The following is a 20,902-nucleotide window of genomic DNA, read 5'->3' on the forward strand; positions in this document are numbered from 1 at the left end:
CGGAACCTCTCTGATGTTTCGGGAGTTTACTTATTTTGACACACCCCCTTTTATTTTTTGGCTTAACAGCGTTGTATGCTGGTTGAAAGAATGAGTCTTCCCACTAGGATAACTGATTTAATTGTAAAAGACATTCGATTTCCAACTTCATTAGAGAAAGATGGATCTGATGCAATGGTAAGTTAGTGATGACAGTTTTAAAATATAATTTAATAGTTTATACAAATCTGAGACAAATAGATAAATATATTAGTCCCAGTTCTATAAACCAAAAACTTTTTAGCATTGCAAAACTACAATCATTCTTGATAGTCAATTGTGCATTAAGTCCAAAGAACTTCTCTGTGTTAAGAGGTAACAAGTAAGTTGTCTTTATAGGTGGGCTAGCTGTGTAGTCTTCTAGTCATCAAAGCTGGTCTGAGAAGTCTTTCAAAACTGTCCATATTTTTTTAAGTGACCAGAGTAGTCTTTCAAACTGGTTTGTGTTGTCTTAAAATGGTCTGACTGTCCTTTCGTCAGAGTTGTAATGTTCTCACACTCATCAGTATAATCAGTCATTATTTGATAAGATGGTTGTTGACTGGAACCATCTGACACCGTGACGGGAAAAGAGGTCAGGACCAAGTCAATCAAAGTCTTCAAACCAGCTTTTGAAAGACTGCACCAGTACCTCCTCTTGTGCATAAAAGTCAGAAGTGGATTTAGATAAAATTTTGATACTGATACAATTTCACTTTACATTTTGGTGAAATGAGCACATTCGTATATATTTTTCAGTTATCATACCAGATTACCAAAAACTTCATACCTACATCAAATATGTTTACTACTATATACCATTTGTTTTGAAAGCAAAATTAAATCAGTTTGTAAATTTTCAAAGCAGAAATCTCACTCAGGAAGAATTGTTATAATTTCTTGTAAAGGTTTAATTGGATATCACTTTTGTGTCTGTTGGGTTTTGTCAGCTCTTCAACATCTGTATAAGGTTTTGGACTTTCAAATATTTTGGCCTTGGGCATAACCAGTTGTAATTATTTGAAGATGTTTTTTTTATATATAATTTTACCTTATTTTTTTCATTGAATTACTAATGTTTAACTACACTTTAGAAACCAAACTCCAATTAATCTAACATTTGTTCATAATTATAAACTAAGAAGTATTTAGTTCAATTTTCACAATAACTGGTGACACTGACTAAATTTTTACCACTGCAAAATATGCATGCATAACGCAATAAAACTTGTCAATGAAATAAAGATATAGTGTAAATATAGGATTATTAAAAGAAGACCACCAGAATTTTTTAATGGACATGAAATCGTGATACATTAAGTATTAAAACAAAGTGTGTTTGATGGTTTTACATTCTCAACCTTCAAAAATTGCTATTGAGGTGAACTGCCAAAATTTTAATTATTTTCAGCATAAATCCCCAGATTATTCTCTTGCATACGTTACTGTAAAGACAGACAGTGAAATAGAGGGACGAGGGATGACCTTCACTGTTGGGAGAGGAACACATATAGGTATTAAGCATGATATGGTTTTTTTTTATCAAGGCATGACATTCATTGTTGGCTGAGGAACACTTATAGATGTTAAGCATGATATGCTATTTATCATGTCTTGTACATTTTTCTGTACTTGTGAACATTTCAGATTTCATAAAAATGTAAATTAAACAATTTTTTATAATTATTTAACCATTTCATTCCTGTTATTTTTTAATACATGTATTGAAACTATTGATATGTAAAGTTAATTTCTTTAGAGTGCTGTTAAGTTATCTCAAATAAACCGCAAAAGAATGAATAAAAAATAATTACATGTATTAATACAATGATGATTTTCCTTAAAAAAATGTTAGATTTTCTCAAAAAGATTTTAATTGGGAAAATAGTAATTGAAATAGTTGTACAACAACTTAATGGGATATACAATCTGAATCAAATCCTTTGTCTTAGTTAGATCTGGAAAGCAATGAAAGATACAAAGAAATACCTAAAAGGCTATGGTTATATCCCAATAATTAAAAAATGACTTTCAACTCAAAATTTTTTGTTTTGGAATGAACATGATGAAACAATACAAATTCTTTCATTTTTAAATGGTAGATCATTAGACCTATCTTAATAAGGAAAATCGTTGAATTTGAAATGTTCTCAAGGACAGAATTTTGTACAGTTTTCCCTAAAAAGAATATATGGTTTACAATTTATTGTTCTGTTTTTATTTTCAGTGTAAAAAACCAGACTTATCATGTTCATATGTCACAATAATTACTGATTCCACATTTTCTGGAAATGGTTTAACTTTTACTGCTGGTAAAGGCACAGAAATAGGTACAATATATAAATCCTTTATTGCAGCACAGGGCACCAGATTATTCATGTGTCCATGTAACACTGATTACCGATTCTGCTTTTGCTGGAAATGGTATAACCTTTACTGCCGGTAGAGGAACGCACATAGGTACATAAACAAAACTTTTTTTTTTGCAGTACCAGCCGGATGATTCATGAACATACAGTATATCAGTTTGAAAACTAACTTTACTTTGCATGGAACAGGGTTAATAACTTTCTAAATAGCAGAGGACCACAAATAAATTCACATTTTATAATCATGTTCTTTATTAAACCAAAGTTCTTTGTTTTCTGTAAAAAACATACTATCATTGTGATCGTTATATCAAAAGTTTAATCTGAATACCATACTGTGATGGATTTGCATTGACTAACCATATCTTCTTTTTGTAATTTGATTTTTGTGCAAAAGTGCTGACCAAAGCACTATTTGTAAGAAGCATGGAAGCAATCAATTCTTTTAATTAAATTTTTATGCTACAGTCACGAAATTTATGTCAAGCTTTTCTTTTGTTTTCCTATCGTTTTTGGAAGGTGTCATGGGAAGCAAATCTCCTTATTTTTATACGACCGCAAAAATTGAAAATTTTTTGGTCGTATATTGGTATGACGTTGGCGTCGTTGTCGTCGTCGTCGTCGTCGTCGTCGTCGTCGTCGTTGTCGTATGGCGTCGTCCGGCGTCGTCTGAAGACACATTGGTTTTCGCACTCTAACTTTAGTTTAAGTGAATGGATCTCCATGAAATTTTACCATAAGGTTCAATACCACAAAAGGAAGGTTGGGATTGATTTTGGGGGTTATGGTACCAACAGTTAAGGAATTAGGGGCCAAAAAGGGGCCAAAAATAAGCATTTTTGTAACTTCCAGACAATAACTTGTGTGTAAGTGTATGGATCTCTCTGACATTGTACCACAAGGTTCCATATCACAAAGGGAAGGCTGTAATTGATTTTGGGGGTAATTGCCTCAAAATTTTAGGAATTAGGGGCCAAAAAAGGGGCAAAAAACAAGCATTTTTCTAGTTTCATGACAATAACTTGTGTGTAAGTGTTTGAATATTTCTGAAATTGTACTACAAAGTTCCATATCACAAAGGGAAAGCTGGAATTGAGTTTGTGGGTAATTGCCCGAAACGTTTAGGAATTAGGGGCCAAAAAGGGGCCAAAAATAAGCATTTTTCTAGTTTCCAGACAATAACTTGTGTTCAAGTGTATGGATCTCTCTGAAATTGTACTGCAAGGTACCATACCACAAAGGGAAGGCTTGGATTGAGTTTGGGGGTGATGAATCATAAGGGGGTTCAAAAAATTGGGGGGGGGGGGGGTTTCTTTTTTTTTCTTTTTTTCCTTTTTTTTTTCTTTTAAAATTTTCCATTTTAAGTTGGTTATTTCTGATTAATATTTAAAAGCAAATAATAATGATATGGTAGGAGATACACACCAAACAGGATGTGTAAATTATTATATAATAAGTATTGTGCAATAGCAAGAAATTTTCAATTGCACAGTATTGCACAATTGCAAGAAATCTTCAATTGCACAGTATTGCGCAATAGCAAGAAATCTTCAATTGCACAGTATTGCGCAATAGCAAGAAATATCCAATAGCACAATATTGCACAATAGCAAGAAATTGTCAATTGTACAGTATTGCACAATAGCAAGAAATATTCAATTGCACAGTATTGTGCAAAAGAAGATACTCCGTATAAATTACTTATTTCTTGATCAATTTCAATGGGATTTTATTCTTGAATTCTTGGGGTTCTTTAATATGCTGAATCTAACCGTGTATTAAGTTTTTGGATTTTGGGCCCCGTTTTTAAATTGGTCCACATTGAGGTCCAAAGGGTCCAAAATTTAACTTTGTTTAATTTCATCAAAAATTGAATTATTGGGGATCTTTGATATGCCGAATCTAACCGTGTATTTAGATTCTTAATTTTTGGTTCCGTTTTCAAATTGGTCTACATTAAGGTCAAAAGGGTCCAAAATTAAACTTAGTTTGATTTTAACAAAAATTGAATTTTTAGGGTTCTTTGATATGCTGAATCTAAACATGTATTTAGATTTTTGATTATGGGCCCAGTTTTCAAGTTGGTCCAAATCGGGGTCCAAAATTAAACTTTGTTTGATTTCAACAAAAATTGAATATATGGGGTTCTTTGATATGCTGAATCTAACCATGTATTTAGATTTTTGATTTTTGGGCCCCGTTATCAACTTTGTCCACATTGAGGTCAAAAGGGTCCAAAATTAAACTTTGTTTGATTTCATCAAAAATTGAATTCTTGGGGTTCTTTGATATGCTGAATCTAACCATGTATTTAGATTTTTTATTTGTGGACCCGCTATCAAATTGGTTCATATTGAGGTCAAAAGGGTCCAAATTTAAACTTTGTTTGATTTCATCAAAAATTGAATTATTGGGGTTCTTTGATATGCCAAATCTAACCGTGTATTTAGATTTTTAATTTTGGGTCCCGTTTTTAAATTGGTCTACATTAAGGTCCAAAGGGTCCAAAATTAAACTTAGTTTGATTTTAACAAAAATTGAATTCTTGGGGTTCTTTGATATGCTGAATCTAAACATGTGTTTAGATTTTTGATTATGGGCCCAGTTTTCAAGTTGGTCCAAGTTGGGGTCCAAAATTAAACTTTGTTTGATTTCAACAAAAATTGAATATATGGGGTTCTTTGATATGCTGAATCTAAACATGTATTTAGATTTTAGATTTTTGGCCCAGTTTTCAAGTTGGTCCAAATTGGGGTCCAAAATTAAACTTTGTTTGATTTCAACAAAAATTGAATATATGGGGTTCTTTGATATGCTGAATCTTACCATGTATTTAGATTTTTTATTTTTTGGGCCCGCTATCAAATTGGTTCATATTGAGGTCAAAAGGTCCAAAATTAAACTTTGTTTGATTTCATCAAAAATTGAATTATTGGGGTTCTTTGATATGCCAAATCTAACCGTGTTTTTAGATTTTTAATTTTGGGTCCCGTTTTTTAAATTGGTCTACATTAAGGTCCAAAGGGTCCAAAATTAAACTTAGTTTGATTTTAACAAAAATTGAATTCTTGGGGTACTTTGATATGCTGAATCTAAACATGTGTTTAGATTTTTGATTATGGGACCAGTTTTCAAGTTTGTCCAAGTTGGGGTCCAAAATTAAACTTTGTTTGATTTCAACAAAAATTGAATATATGAGGTTCTTTGATATGCTGAATCTAACCATGTATTTTGATTTTGGACATTGGACCATAATAGGTAAATTAAAAAAATTGAAGTTCTTAGACCACATTCTTTCTGTGTCAGAAACCTATGCTGTGTCAAATATTTAATCACAATCCAAATTCAGAGCTGTATCAAGCTTGAGTGTTGTGTCCATACTTGCCCCAACTGTTCAGGGTTCGACCTCTGCGGTCGTATCAAGCTGCGCCCAGCGAAGCATTTTATTCTGTTCTTGGCTTATGATAAATTAAAAAACTGGTACAGCTAATAACAAGTTCTATTGTTTTGTTACTTGAAATTTTGTTCCCCTTTTCTTAATTTTTAATCACAAATCCATAAAAAATATCTGCTTTAGTATATGCAATCTCTCCCCACTTCACTCTTTTTCATTGTATAACTGTTTTAGCTTATCACAGATATAAATAAGCACGTTTGCTTTTAGCTACAAGTCTTAAAAACTTTTTATTCTGCTTATGAAACATACCGGGTACACTCATTTCATGGTTTTATAATGTTGTTCTATGAATTCTAGTATGAATACAGTTTTCAAGCATTATAATTGATTGTTCTTTTGTTACATGAATAGTGAAAACTAGTAATCCATGAAAATTATTTGTTAATTACATTATAAAAAGTTCATTTCTCCAATGTTTTATTTTCAGTCTGTTGTGCTGTAGAAGCCTTCAAAAAGCTGGTAGTTGGACAGAAATTAGCTGATATTTTTGGAGATTTTGGACAATTCTGGCAGTCTATATGTAGTGAAGACCAAATCAGATGGGTAAGTCAACTTTAACAGCTAGGTATATTTTGAATAAGCTTATACATTTCACTATAATACATTTTGTATAAGAGGAGTATAGCCGACCATGCGGTATAGGTTTTTCTCATTGTTGAGGGCCATACGGTTGCCTATAATTGCTTATTTCCACTTCATTTGAACTTCGGTGGATAGATGTCTCATTGGCAATCATATCACATCTCCTTATTTTTATATAGTATCAGGATACACATAATGACATGGCTGACACTCAATAAACACAGGGATTTCAACTCTTACTCATGCCAATGTTAAATGTAGGGATTTCAACTCGCTGAAGTATTACTAATTGAGTACTAGTTTGCTTCAGCAAGCGATACTCAAGTACTCGCTTGTAAAAAATATCTTCAAAATGGAAACACAAAATTGTACATATTTTACGTATTTGGGGTTGTTGTTTAATGGACGTAAAACCCTCAACATTATCATCTAGGACAATATAAAGTCCAAAGAATTTTATATCATAATTAATAGCTCATTTACTACATGAACTAATTATGTAAACAATAATATAATCTATTATTTAATAAACACCTTTTGAAAAATGATTACAAAGTCAAATCAGATCAAACAACAGTATTCGGTAATCATCAATTAAACACATATAATGATACATTCTCTGAGGGTCACCACAGGGTGCTACAAATGTATTAGAAATATGATCTTGTCAACTTTTCTAGGCATATTCGGTTTCTCAACTTTGTTACTTAACTAACAGTCCTGCAGATGAAAATATTTGCTCTGAAGGTACAGATATGATGGAATGGCTAAGGCACTAAACATGCTAAAAGCCAAAAAAAGCTGCTCTGGTGCATAGCCCACCTTTTTCGGAAGAATTTTTAATGACAATAACACAAACATTCGAAAGATATTTTAATTGTAATTTTTAATCAAAGATTACTTTTTAATTTCCTTAGAGGTGTTCTTAAAATAATCAATTAGATATAAAGAAGGCCACAACATTCTAACAGGAAACCAATTATCTGAGTATCATTTTGGTATTCGATACTTGGTTCTACTGAGTGATACTCGAGTTTTCATTGACATCCCTAGTTAAAAGCGAGTGATCTATCTTTTTTTTAACCTTGGAAATCTTTATACCAAAATTTATGACAAATTGAAAGGACTTCTTTTCTCATTATTGACTTCCTTTCCTTGATGGTAATGCCTAATTGGATCCATATTTATATGGAGTGTATATTTTTCAGTAAGTTAAATATGCATGTGTTTACGATTTCATCTCACAGTTATTTATAAAGCAACTTGAAATTTGCAGCAGTATTTTTATGCCCCACCTAGGGGCATTATGTTTTTCGGTCTGTGCGTCCGTTCGTTCGTTTGTCCGTTCGTTCGTCCGTCCGTCTGTCCCTCTTCAGGTTAAAGTTTTTGGTCAAGGAAGTTTTTGATGAAGTTGAAGTCCAATCAACTTGAAACTTTGTTCACATGTTCCCTATATGATCTTTCTAATTTTAATGCCAAATTAGAGTTTTGACCCAAATTTCACGGTCCACTCAACATTGAAAATTATAGTGCGAGTGGGGCATCCGTGTACTATGGACACATTCTTGTTTCATATTGTTATAGTTGATGTTTTGATGTTTTTGTCATTTGTTTAAAGCTATTATCATTTAATTAAGTGCTTATCCTTAACTATTTTGTTTTGTGCTTTAATCTCAGTACCACCAGAGGCGGATTCAGGAAGAGGTGGTGGAGCTGGCCCTCTCACTCGCCCTATGGAGCTTCATCATATGATAAATTCATAGACATTTTACAAGTATCACGCCAAACATTAGCTTGCCAGCACCCACCCACTTTTGAATTTAATATCATTCTATCATTCTGAGGTCAAAGTTCAAGACATAGATATTAATCAAATAGACCAGAAATCATGCAACTGAAAACATATGGTCCATTTCATTTTTTTTTTCAGTTAGGACCAGAAAAGGGTGTAACGCATCTAGCTACAGCAGCCATTGTTAATGCAATATGGGATTTATGGGCTAAAATGGAAGGGAAGGTGAGTGTTATTTATATATTTTGCTGTTATATTAGCAAATCTTAGAACACAAATTAAATGAATCAATTGTATAGATGTTTATATATTGCAGTTGGTCAGATGTATTTGATTTCACAAAAAGAGCTATCTGAAATATTAGTAGCTGCCAAAATTAAACTGAGGTCAAATTAACTGCAAATGTTTACCTTTAATAGTTGAGACTAACTGTTTTGTATGTGCAATTATGATTTCAAAAGCGCTCTAATTTAAAATGGATTTTTTTTAAATGCATTACATCTTATCTGTTGAGAATCGTTTTGTCACGATTGATTGGTTCCCCATTAAGTCTTTTAACCTATTATTTTGTACTTTACATATCACATGCAATTGTCAACGTATATTTGTTCCGTCTAACAGAAGTTCCCCTGGAACCTTTGTAATAAACAATGCAATGATATCTTTTCCACTTGGAACAAATATTTTATACCCTTTATTCGGTTAGGATTCAATAGGAACAAATACTGTAATATTTGTTCCGGTGGAAATTATATTACAGAATATTAAATCTTCCACTTGGAACTTATATTATAAAGGAACTTCTATTTCATGACACAGTTACTATAGATAAGGTGAAGCATTGCAGATCATTATAATTACATTTTCTATTACTCTAAGCAGCTGGTACTGAACTCATATTTACTATTGATTAGGTTCTTCTACTGCCAGTTTACATGAAAACTTAAATATGAATTATTTCTAATCACATGAGTTTGTTTCTGATAATTTGTCTGCTTTTCGAATTTGACAACTATCTAATTTTTGTCTTGCTTTTGTTTCAGCCTTTGTGGAAACTTCTTGCAGATATGGTAATGTATATAATGTTAATACTGTTATTTTTATTATATGGACAAGTCAGGTTGCCCTATTGTAGTAACTCTGCCTCTCTGCGTTCATCAACACTTCTATGTCCTACATGTACCATAAGTTAAGATTGCCTCAACAAATTTTCTTAATATTTATGCACTGTCATCATATCTATTTATGAAAGATCATTTTGATTTTTGTGGAAATTGGAAAAATTCAACTAAACTTAGTTTTTGTTAGAAAATCACAAATTTGAGAAACATTTTTGGTGTGAGGATTTCAATGAAAATTAATAAGCAGGTATAATATGCTATCCAAATTGATTCCTGGTGTCAAATTTGTGTTGACATCTTTATTTTTTTGTTAAAAAATCACAAATTTTAAAAATCATCTTTTTGTGCTAGGATTTCAAATAAATTTGGTATGTTGGTGTAATATGCAATTCTCATTTACTTCCCAGTAAGGGGTTATCCCAGTCATCATTCCTGAAATGGTATAAAAGATTTAGCCATATAGTTACAGAGAAGAAGAGAATGTGACCATTCAATTTCCTCTAGCAATTGTCTTGAGGCCATGCTTTTCTCCTCAATAAAAAAAAGAAGAAAAAATACATTAGGCCCTCCAAATTTGGTTCACTTTAGCAATATAGTTTCAAAGGAGATAAGGAAACTTGTTATAGTATATAAACAGATGTCTGACGAAAATGGACATAAAGTGAATGCAAGTGTTAACAATGATCCTATGTACCAGATGAGTTAACAAGTTACTTTTTTGGTTTGAATATGAATAAAAGGAGACGTTTGGTAAACTTCAATGAGACAGCAACCGCACCACAAAAATAACCTCAGTAGTCTATAAATGTTGTGAAAAAATAAAACAGGAACAATCAATGCCATCAACCCCAATTCTCCAAATACATGTATCATTTTACAAAATTAATATATGACATAAGACAAATACAGAGGAGGATTCTGACTTGTAGATGCACATAGATATATCTGTTTGTGCAGGTAATGAATGTTATGTTTATTTTGACAGGAACCAGAGAAGCTTGTTTCAACCATTGATTTCAGATACATGTAAGTGTTCTCAAGGTCACTCATTCTTCTATTACTATTTACAACTGTTGATCTGTGAAAATACAGTGTTTCTGATGATCAAACATGTATGTAAAACTTCAAATGTGAATTTTTGGTAATGAAATTGTGAAATATACAAATGTACTTTAACAAATGACAATTATTTCATTAGATTATTTTTGGTAAACCATGGCTCAAGTATAAAGTATTTGGGAAAATGTGCAAATAGAAATCACAATAACCAAAATTTACTAAAAAAAATATTCATATTTAAGGCATATTTACATTTAAGAAGAGACTTCAAGCTAGAGGGGCACATCTCACTTCTGATTTATCTTTGAACAAGGTCATTTCTATTTAAAGCACAAATTGTTCATCATTAAGGAAGATTCATTTCCTAAATAAACATTAAGCATCTATTCGCAAAACTGTTTTTATCCATAGGTTAAACACATATCCCAGCATTGTTAAATTAGTCTCCCCTTAATCTAAGTCTCAATGATAGAATGCTATTTCATTATGTATAATAAGTATTACTTAAAATTTTCCCCTGAGTAATCAGCCCTAGAAGAGAATTGTAAGTGTTCCATATATTTTGTAAACAGACATTTACTGAATTTTTTTTTAATTACAGGGAGGATGCATTAACAAAACAGGAAGCAATAGGTACGATGGAATTTATTCTTTCTGTAGCATAGTTAAAAGGGAAATAGGATTGCTTTTTCACTAAAATCAGGACAAGATATTAAAGTTTAGTTAGATTGAAAGAATATACAACCAAAATTTGATAGTTCAGTTCAGTTATAATGTAGGAACATAACTTTTTGAAAGGAAGAGGTTTTTAGTTTAGATAGAATATCATCTGTGTCACATACATGTACACATGGATGTCCCTGACCACATTCAAATCCTCAACTAGTTCTCAGATTACTTGATATACAGCCATAAAATTTTGAAAGACTGTCCATGTTATATTAGATGAAGGTCAAACAACCAATAATTCAGTCTTTATTGATTTTGAATCTGAACCATACAACTTGGTGTAAGGATGCATCTAGGGGAGTGACAGTCACCATAAAAAATTATGCAAATTTGACCAATATTTTATATTTCGGTGACGTCTATTACATCAGAGATAAGTTTTCAGATACTAAGTGACCAATCATATAACTTGATGGATGTTAGGATGCATCAGTGAGAGGAACATGTATCTATAAAAAAATGTGTTAAACTTCATGGTATTTAGTATTAATATTACTGAATATGATAATAAGATCTATACTTTCAGAACTTTTAAAATCAAGACAAGCTGGAAAGGCAGATAGAGGTAATTATGATTTAATAAAATATATGAGGTGATCTTAGTGTTGAGGTCAAATGATAGCAATTCTGGTATAATATCAGATTATGTAGAACCTTGGTTGAAATTTGTTTATCATCCTACTTTTTGATAAACTTTTTAGCTACAGCAATATTTTTGGTTTACTGTCTTGAAATAAGTACTAACAGCATTTAAATTTGAAGTCATAATTATCCATGGAATACTGTAAATAAAGGTTTCATTGTGTGTGTCAGAACTTCTTTACATTTGAAACTGGGATTTAAATATTGAAATTTGAATTTCTCTGCCTTCTATTAGGCATAATTTAAATAGTACATGTACATTCAGTTAAATTGTAACTTTACATTTGAAAATGGGATTTGAATATTAAAATTTCACAGACAGAATGTCTCTGCTTTCTATTTGGCATAATAGGAAATAGTACATTCAGTTGAATTTTGACTTACTGTTCTATGTGAAAAATAACAAAGAAAAGGACAGTTTTTATGAAATAAAACATTATATTACATGCATCTTATGAATGATATAAAACTTATTACGAAAATATGTAATATAAATCTAATCTTATTAACTTTCCTTCTAATATTTATACTAATATAACATAAAATAAATCTGGTAAGTTTTGTTTTAGAGGCTGAACTGAAAAGTGCAGGTTTTCCAGCTTACACAACATCATGTGGTTGGTTAGATTATCCAGATGACAAGATCAGAAAGGTATATTCATGCTTTCATTTTAGTTGAATCTCCCACTATAGAAAATAAATAAACAAAAACATGAACAATGAAAAAAAGCTGAGGGCTTTCGAATAATGTAATTATTGTAGAAGAGGACCATTAAAATATGAGAACATTCATTATGATTTAATAAAAAAAGATTTCAACTACTGTGCCCTTGGAAGTGAAATCTGAAAATTTCAGAAATACATTTTGAAATATCTATTTCAATAGCCTATAAAAGTATCTTGAAAAGGCCTTTGTATTTATGTTTTAGTTGGCAACTGAAGCGATTAGTCAAGGAATGGAGAGGTAAGATCATTATGGTTTTAGTATGTAGACTGTAGATAGTACATGTGTTGTTAGCTGGTCATAGTGCTTTTTAATTCATTTGTGTTAGGACACAATATATCAGTGATGTCATAAGATGCCAATGTAGATGATTATATCATAAGTATCTGAAACTAATCAGATGTACATTTTTTTCACACCAATACTGTCATAAATGCTTCAGATATTTGTCAAATCTATTTACTCTCCATGAAATAGCCTAATCATGATAGCTATAAATATATATATATATATTTTTAAATATATGATAGGGTATGTATTTTAGATATTCAAAATGTAGGAAAAGGGCAGTGTACTGGATGTCTCAGCTGCTCACCCCTTCTACGAAGCTTGAAGTCGGAGGGTCACTGATGAGTCTTATGTAGACGAAACGCGCGTCTGGCTTATCAAAATTATAAGCCTGGTACCTTTGATAACTATTTATTGTAGATAAGACGTGTCTTTTAAAAAGTGCAAACTGATATATCATTTATTAAATTATTGTCAGCCCTTTTGAAAGCTTTAAACAAAATCATTGAATGGTGTATACACTTAACTATCATTATGTTGTTTTCCTTAAGAGACCTACAAAAAATGAATTAAGATAGTTATTTTATTCTTGAAGAAAGGTTTATAGTTATTGAATGCAAGTTTTTAAATACATTATTTTAATTACTTTAAGATTTAAAATGAAAGTTGGAGGAGATATTGAAGATGATATCAGAAGGGCCAAAATCTTCAGAGAAACAATTGGATATGATAGATTATGGGTGAGTCACAAAACAATAGCATAGCATCCATATATGTTTTGAAAGAGATTTTTTCTCATTTTTAAATTGGATTTCTAGATTGACTCAGTTTGAAAATGTAGTAATTGCAAGGTTTTTTTTTATGTTTGGTATTAATAAATTCATTCCTATAAACAACTATACCTCTGCCACAAGACCTGAATTTTCTGAAATAATAGATCCTATTTCAAAATGTTAGCATTTTAAAGAATGTAGAAATATATAAATATTGCAAAAGTATGTTAGTAATTTTTATTTTAAAGTTATCTCCCCTGGTTGAATGGATTTCTAGTCGCCTACATAATAATGAATATAAAAGTTGTTTATATATATTTGCTACATGCAGTCATTTAAAAGTTTGCATGGATTTTTCAACACATTTTCATCATAACTTAATTATTGTGCAGTTCTTAAACTTCAGATATGATATCATTTAAATGTTTTTAGTAGAGTTTTAACTGCAACTTTCTTGCCATTGTTTTAATTAGGTTAACAAATCCCTATATTACATTTGTTTAATATCAGACCCGGACTTCCTTTAAACTGAGTTTTGCTGTGTGTATTGCTATGTGTTTGTTTATTCTACATTGGCTAGAGGTATAGGGGGAGGGTTGAGATCTCACAAAACATGTTTAACCCCACCGCATTTTTGCACCTGTCCCAATTCAGGAACCTCTGGCCTTTGTTAGCCTTGTATGTTTTTTTTAATTTTGGTTCATCTATATGTTTCAGAGTTTAGTGTACTGTCCATTTTCTCTTAACTAGTACACATTTTTATTTAGGGGCTAGCTGAAGCCTGCCTCCGGGTGCAGGATTTTCTCTCTGTGTTGAAGACCCATTGGTGGCCTTGGGCTGTTTTCTGCTCTTTGGTTGGATTGTTACCTCTTTGACACATTCCCCGTTTCCATTCTCAATTTTAATAATTGTGAACCTAATTTACAGATGGTGGATGCTAATCAGAAATGGGAAGTACAGGAATCTATTGATTGGATGAAAAAGTTAGCTCCATATAAACCATTATGGATTGAGGAACCCACAAATCCAGATGATATTATGGGCCATGCTGCTATTGCTGAGGTAAGCATAAATTATTGTGAATAGAGAAACTAATTAAGCTATCCTTAATGATGATAAAATGATGGTATTGACAATGGTTCAATTGGAAAAGTTATCATAAATATATTGAGGGATAGAAGATTCAACAAATCCTGATGATGTTATGGGCTGTACTGCTATTGCTAAAGTAAATATAAAACATTGGGGAATGTGGATAGAGGAATCCACAAATACTGATGATGTTTAAAGCCATGCTGCTATCCATTAGGAATGCATAAATAGACGTTATCCCTATATCAGAATCTGCAATCCATGACCAGAGATTTTGCAGCACATCATACAACAATCACTTTTTCATTGTTGCGACACATTTTTATGCCCGGTCATAGCGGAGGGGGCATTAAGTTTCACCCTTGTCCGTCTGTACATCCAACCATCGGTACCTCCATACGTCCCGAAATTGGTTTCCGTTCTCTAACTTTAGTTTGCCTCAACCAAATATTATGAAACATATACATAATGCTTATTACAAAAAAAACACAGATCAAGTTTGAATTTGGGTGGCGTCACTTTTAACTGTCTAGAGTTATGCCCCTTATTGCTGAATTTTTCGTTTCCGTTCTTTAACTTAAGTTTGCCTCAACAAAATATAAGGAAACTTATACACAAAGATTATTATCACAAAACACAGATCAAGTTTGAATTTTGGTGGTGTCACTTTTACAGTTCTAGACTTATGCTCCTTTACAAATGGAAAAAAAGCCGAATTTTTTGTTGCTATTCTGTAACTTAAGTTTGCCTCAACCAAATGTTATGAAACTTATACACAATGCTTATTACCACAAAACTCAGATCAATTTGGATATTGTCACTTATACCGTTCTTGAGTTATGTCCCTATATAACGTTATATGCATCATCTGTGTCCCATGGACACATTCCCCATTAATCTCTTATGACGTAAAAATTTTACGGGACAATCTAAGATGGGCAGTAATGGCGACAAATGTCCATGAGATGTATCATTGTTGATGGTGGACTATTGCACAAACAATGGGTCATGTATATATTGTATTGTAACAAACAACTGTGGATAGACAATTTGACTAGTTCTTATGATTATAGGCTGAACTGCTCTTTGGTTGAGGCAATCCCAAACAGCTGGGGATATAGGAATCATTGAATATTTCAATATTACAGGCTTTAATTTCTCTTGATTGGTGTAGAAGCATAAGACTGATATTTTTACTTAATTTATTTCAGGCATTGAACCCTCTTGGTATTGCTGTTGCAACAGGAGAACATTGTCAAAACAGAGTAATGTTTAAACAGTTTCTGAAGGGCAAGGCTATGCAGTATTGTCAGATTGATGCCTGTAGAGTGGGTGGTGTTAATGAATGTATAGCAATTATTCTAATGGCAGCAAAATATAACAGTTAGTATATTTTCATATAATGTAGATGGGCTACTATAACAATATGAACTTCTTTGGGAAGGATATCCAGTTTCCAGAATGACAATCAGTTTAAAAAAACTAGATTTTTCTTTTTATAAACTCAATCAAATTGATTTAAGGACTTTTTAGGATGTTTATGATAAGAATTCTGATAGTAAAATTGAATGTGATTAAAATTTTAGATTTCAGCCCTATCATAGCAATAATTTGAAGGTGCAGAATAGTATTAACAAAGAGTATAACTTCCTTTCTAGTATATTCCCTAGTAGACATATTTACATGCTATGAATATTTTACGATTTCAGTTCCAGTTTGTCCCCATGCTGGTGGTGTAGGTCTGTGTGAACTAGTACAACATTTATCCATATTTGACTACATATCAGTTGGTTGCTCTTTAAAAAACAGGTCTGTATACCTTATATATTGAGGATTAAGAAAATGGAGGAATATTCAAGTAAAAAATCATTTATGTTAAAGGATGACTTTGCAGATGTTTAGTAATGTGTCACTAAGGTCTACATTGTCATCATTTGATCTCTAGAGGATGTGTAAAAATCTCATTGCAATCCTACCACATCTCCTTGTTTTATATTCAGAGTAAGCCAGTAATGGATTTCTAACAGTTACAACTGATTTTAAGTCATTGTAAAATGTTACCTTAATGGACTGATGTAAATTTCAAAAGGAAGGATTGAAGGCCAAGAAAACTTGTTAAACACCCCAGATACACACACATGTTCATTTGCCTGTCAAAGTCAGGAACCTTGTCAGCAAACTTCTTTACTTATTTATATCTGAATTATTTTTGTTCTAAAGTGAATTTGGTATGGATGGCAGATCTTTGATGGTTGTGTTATACATCTTGATTTGTATGTTATTTGGTCTCGTTGATGTTTACTTCACATCTCTCATTCTCGCTTAATTGAACATGAAAATTACTTAGAAGAAGGTCATTTTCTGAACTGATTTACCAAAAACCTTAACCACTATACTGTTTCACAAAAATACCCGTCAATGTCATTTGCTCTTGTCAAAAGGCATTTTGATTATTTAAGGAAATGGTGCTTAAAATAGGTGAAAATTTTACCTTGTTTATTTGTTAGATTTTCATACAACCACTAAGTAAAAATTTATTGATATGATTAAATAAATATCTCCTTTGATTTTATTTTCAGAATGATAGAATATGCTGATCATTTACATGAACATATGGAAGCACCTGTTAAAATAAAGAATGGTTGTTACGTAGTACCTACAGTAAGTTTATGGCTTTCACAATTATTCTGCATATTGATGGAATATATCATACTGGCCAAAGTCTTTAGGCTCAAAGGAGCTTGTAACACTCATTGAGTTCATTTGAAATTGATAGTATAAAACACAATAAAATCATCATCATCACACTATATAACTCCAGTTTTAAATAGTATTCAAAAAGAAACTGCCTTTATAACTAGTAATGAGGTAGCTCATGATGATACTTTACCAAACACTGTCACCTGACCTTGAATTCTTTTTTATGGTCAGGCTTAGTTTACAGGATGAGGTCAGAAAATGGTATGTGGATTGGGTTAGTTTCCAGAATGAAGTTTATTTCTCAGTTACTGTACAGTCAAAAATATTTGGTATGTAAATTGGTTGCATGGAATATATATTTGTGGTACATATGTGACTTTGACCTTGATTTCAAACACTGGTGATCAGTTAAGTTTTCAGGATGAAGTCTATTCCACAGTAACTGTACATAATAGATAAATGATATTGGGTATGCAGATTGGTTGCGTGGAATACATTTTTGTCTTACATATGTCAAATGATCTTGACCTTAATTTTATACTCCTGTGATCAGGTTAAGTTTCAGGAATAGGTCTTTTCCTCTGTAACTATAAATGACAGCTTAGCTCTATTTGGTATGAGTATTGGTTTCAAGGAGCAAATGTTCATTTGACATATGTCTTTTGGCCTTGAAAGTTCAATTTTGCTATTAAAATTCTAATATTGCAGCCAGCAAGACATTTGAGTTTGTCAACTACTTGCAAGAAACATAGATAAGTAAGAGCTGTCTCATGGGCAAGAAAAACATTTTGTACATGCATAATGAATGTTGCCACTAACGTTAAAAGGTTTCATTATTTCATCTTTTGATATCATTTCAGGTTCCAGGATATTTGGTTGGTGTTAAAGAAGAAGCCATTAAACAGTTTGAATATCCAATGGGAAGTGAGTGGCAGAGAATGTTTGCTGATGGTACATTTGAACCTGATGTGTAATTGACTTCAATCTGATGTGTAGTTTTAACTACTGTAATATAAAAGACTAAAGTTGACTGTTTGATCTCTTTATATTCAGTCAACTTTTGGTTGATTATAATTTCTGTTATAACAGATACAGACAGCCTTTAGCTCATTTTATGTTTTATGTCTCAGAAACATAGATTGTTGATATTTTTCATATGGCATTTTTAACCTTTTTTATAATATTATCCAATTTGAAATTGTGCAATACACATTAAATCAGACTGTAGTTTACACTAGGTAAAATAGCATTACATCTTTTGAATTTATAGGTTTAATCAATGTTTAAAAGATATATGGAAATACTTGAAATAATACAGTGTCACATTTCATTTTAAGTACATGCATAAATTTAAAAAGATTAGTAACCAGGCAAATTAAACAGACATCAAATTCAGATTAAGTTTTATACAGGTAGAAACATTGTGAATTACTGCAAATCTTTTCAGCAGTATTATTTAGGGAACAGTTAAGACCTTATTTAAAATTACTTTGGAAAAGCTTTTTTCTTTGAAAATTTTAATTCGTATAAAGCAAACTTGACTGTATTCATGGTCAGCATTACACAGTTGAGTGGTTTAAGCTTCTTTCAGCCTCTTGGTACTTAATTTTGTTCTAAATCATCCATAATTATATCTGACTGTATTTACCAAGTTGCTGCCATAGTTATTTTATTTTTGAATGCCTACTTTTTTGGGAGAATTCCATCATTATGTAAACCATATTCTTTATGAGGTATGTAATCATTTTTATAAATTAAGTTATGGGATAAGAGTTTGCCATATTTATACAGAAAGGGGCTAACAAATTATGGATTGATTTTGTTTTTGTTTGGTGAAGGAAACTTTGATTTAAAGATTATGCAATAGTATAGTTTCATTATACCCTGTAACAGATGCATTTTTTTTTTCCCGTAATATACAGAGGTTGTTGTTGATTGTTATTAATTATTTATTTTTATATGAAATTTTTACACGAATCAAAATAAACAATAATATATTTATTGGTGTAGCTTTATTTCAGTGATTCTAGAGTGAAAATGAGAGCTGTTTGATCTTGTTTTTTAAGACTCTGTCTCTATTAAGCCTGCATGATCCTGCATGTAAGATGTGATTCAGGTATTCCTTTGAAGGTCAAAAATGGGTATTATGTGGACAAGTATGAGTTGATCCATCTGACATATGTAAGGTAACCATGACCCCACTTTCATTTCACTGGTCAGGTTATGTTTTCAGAGTATCAGTATACATGTATGTCTATCTGATATGTCATGTGGCCTTTGCCTCACTTTCACACTGCAATGTTAAGATTGGGTTAACATGATTAGGTCTGTTCCTCTGTAGCAGCTGTAGCTATGAATGACATGTCAACAATATTTGGTATGTATATTTGTTCTGACAAGTATAGGTCTGTCTGCCATACATCAGATGTCTGTGTAATGATATGTTTACTAGTCTTGGAACATTTAAAGAGATACCCTCTTTTGATGCTGTAAATGTCTATATTTATTTTTTTTTTTTGCTCACCTTAAGCTCATCTCATCACTTGGCATACATCTGTCGTCCAGTGCCTGGTGTAAAACAAAATTCTCCTCTGAAACTAATGGGCCAATTTAAATCAAACTTGACACAATCATTCATGGTATATGTAGTTAAAAATATGTCTGATACCAACCAACATGGGCGACAAGACTTAAAAAAAAAAGAAAATAGGGGTAAAATAAAATGCAAGTTTATCTTATAAATCATTAAATAGGATAAAGAAAATCTGACAGGAACAGAAATGTTCAAAATGTCAAGATCTACTTTCTGCCTTATTGAACAAAATTGCCATAAAAAGTCATTAGAGCTATTACCTTCAGTATCCTTCTATCCATCTATTGTCATAAACTTTTTAAAAATAATTCTCCTTTGAAACAACCAGGCAAAATGAAACTAAACTTTGTTCCTTGGGGAATTGAGTTCAAAATTTGTGTCCAGGGATTTGATCCATTAACAATTTTAGCCTCTGTTTCCAAAAATAAAACATAGGGGTAAAATGCAGGTTTTGACTTATATCTCAAAAACTAAAGCAGTTTGAGCAATCTGACATGGGTAAAATAATCAGCAGGTCAAGGTCTATATCCTATGGAATTTTCAGAAAAATCAGACAATCCAATTTTTGTTGATGTAGAAACTGTAGCAGAAAAAGTGAATTTTTAAGCCATAAAACAATTATCAAAATAAGATCTACTAATAAGTCAGCATGGCCGATATTGTCAATGATAACTTATATGAGTTATTGCCCTTGAAAGACAATTTTACATATTTTTGTGTTTTTGGTACAATTTTGTATAGAGATAGTAAGAACTTGATCACAGCAAAATTGTTATGTGAATAATGGCTGAAATCATCAATTGACACATTGTAGGAGTAATTGCCCTTAAAAGACAATGTAACCATTTTTTGTGTATTTTGCAGAAACTATAATATATAGAGAAAAATTGTAAAATGCAAAATTATCACCAAAATAGGATCTACAAATAAATCAGTTTGATAGAAATTGTCAATTTAGCCTCT

General features: G+C 31.6%; 1 protein-coding gene across 4 annotated transcripts; it reads left to right on the forward strand.

Moving 5' to 3' along the window:
- The first annotated feature begins 35 nt into the window (after window positions 1-35).
- Window positions 36-19,347, forward strand: LOC127712257 (mitochondrial enolase superfamily member 1-like). 4 transcript variants are annotated; one of them, XM_052218602.1, is made up of 16 exons: window positions 36-177; window positions 1,430-1,532; window positions 6,272-6,387; window positions 8,357-8,443; window positions 9,262-9,288; window positions 10,325-10,365; window positions 11,000-11,031; window positions 11,654-11,692; window positions 12,339-12,421; window positions 12,699-12,733; window positions 13,434-13,521; window positions 14,482-14,616; window positions 15,858-16,029; window positions 16,356-16,455; window positions 17,226-17,307; window positions 18,207-19,347. In XM_052218602.1, the coding sequence occupies exons 1-16, from the start codon at window positions 76-78 to the stop codon at window positions 18,318-18,320; spliced, it is 1,356 nt and encodes a 451-aa protein (XP_052074562.1). In that variant the 5' UTR covers window positions 36-75; the 3' UTR covers window positions 18,321-19,347. The 4 variants fall into 4 exon arrangements, with proteins under 4 accessions (XP_052074562.1, XP_052074583.1, XP_052074572.1 ...); XM_052218623.1 differs by lacking the exon at window positions 1,430-1,532 and adding an exon at window positions 2,246-2,348; XM_052218612.1 differs by lacking the exon at window positions 1,430-1,532 and adding an exon at window positions 2,376-2,478.
- The last annotated feature ends 1,555 nt before the right edge of the window (window positions 19,348-20,902 follow it).

Source organism: Mytilus californianus, unplaced genomic scaffold, assembly GCF_021869535.1.
Source record: "Mytilus californianus isolate M0D057914Y unplaced genomic scaffold, xbMytCali1.0.p SCAF_1, whole genome shotgun sequence".
NCBI classification, from domain to species: Eukaryota; Metazoa; Mollusca; class Bivalvia; order Mytilida; family Mytilidae; genus Mytilus; species Mytilus californianus.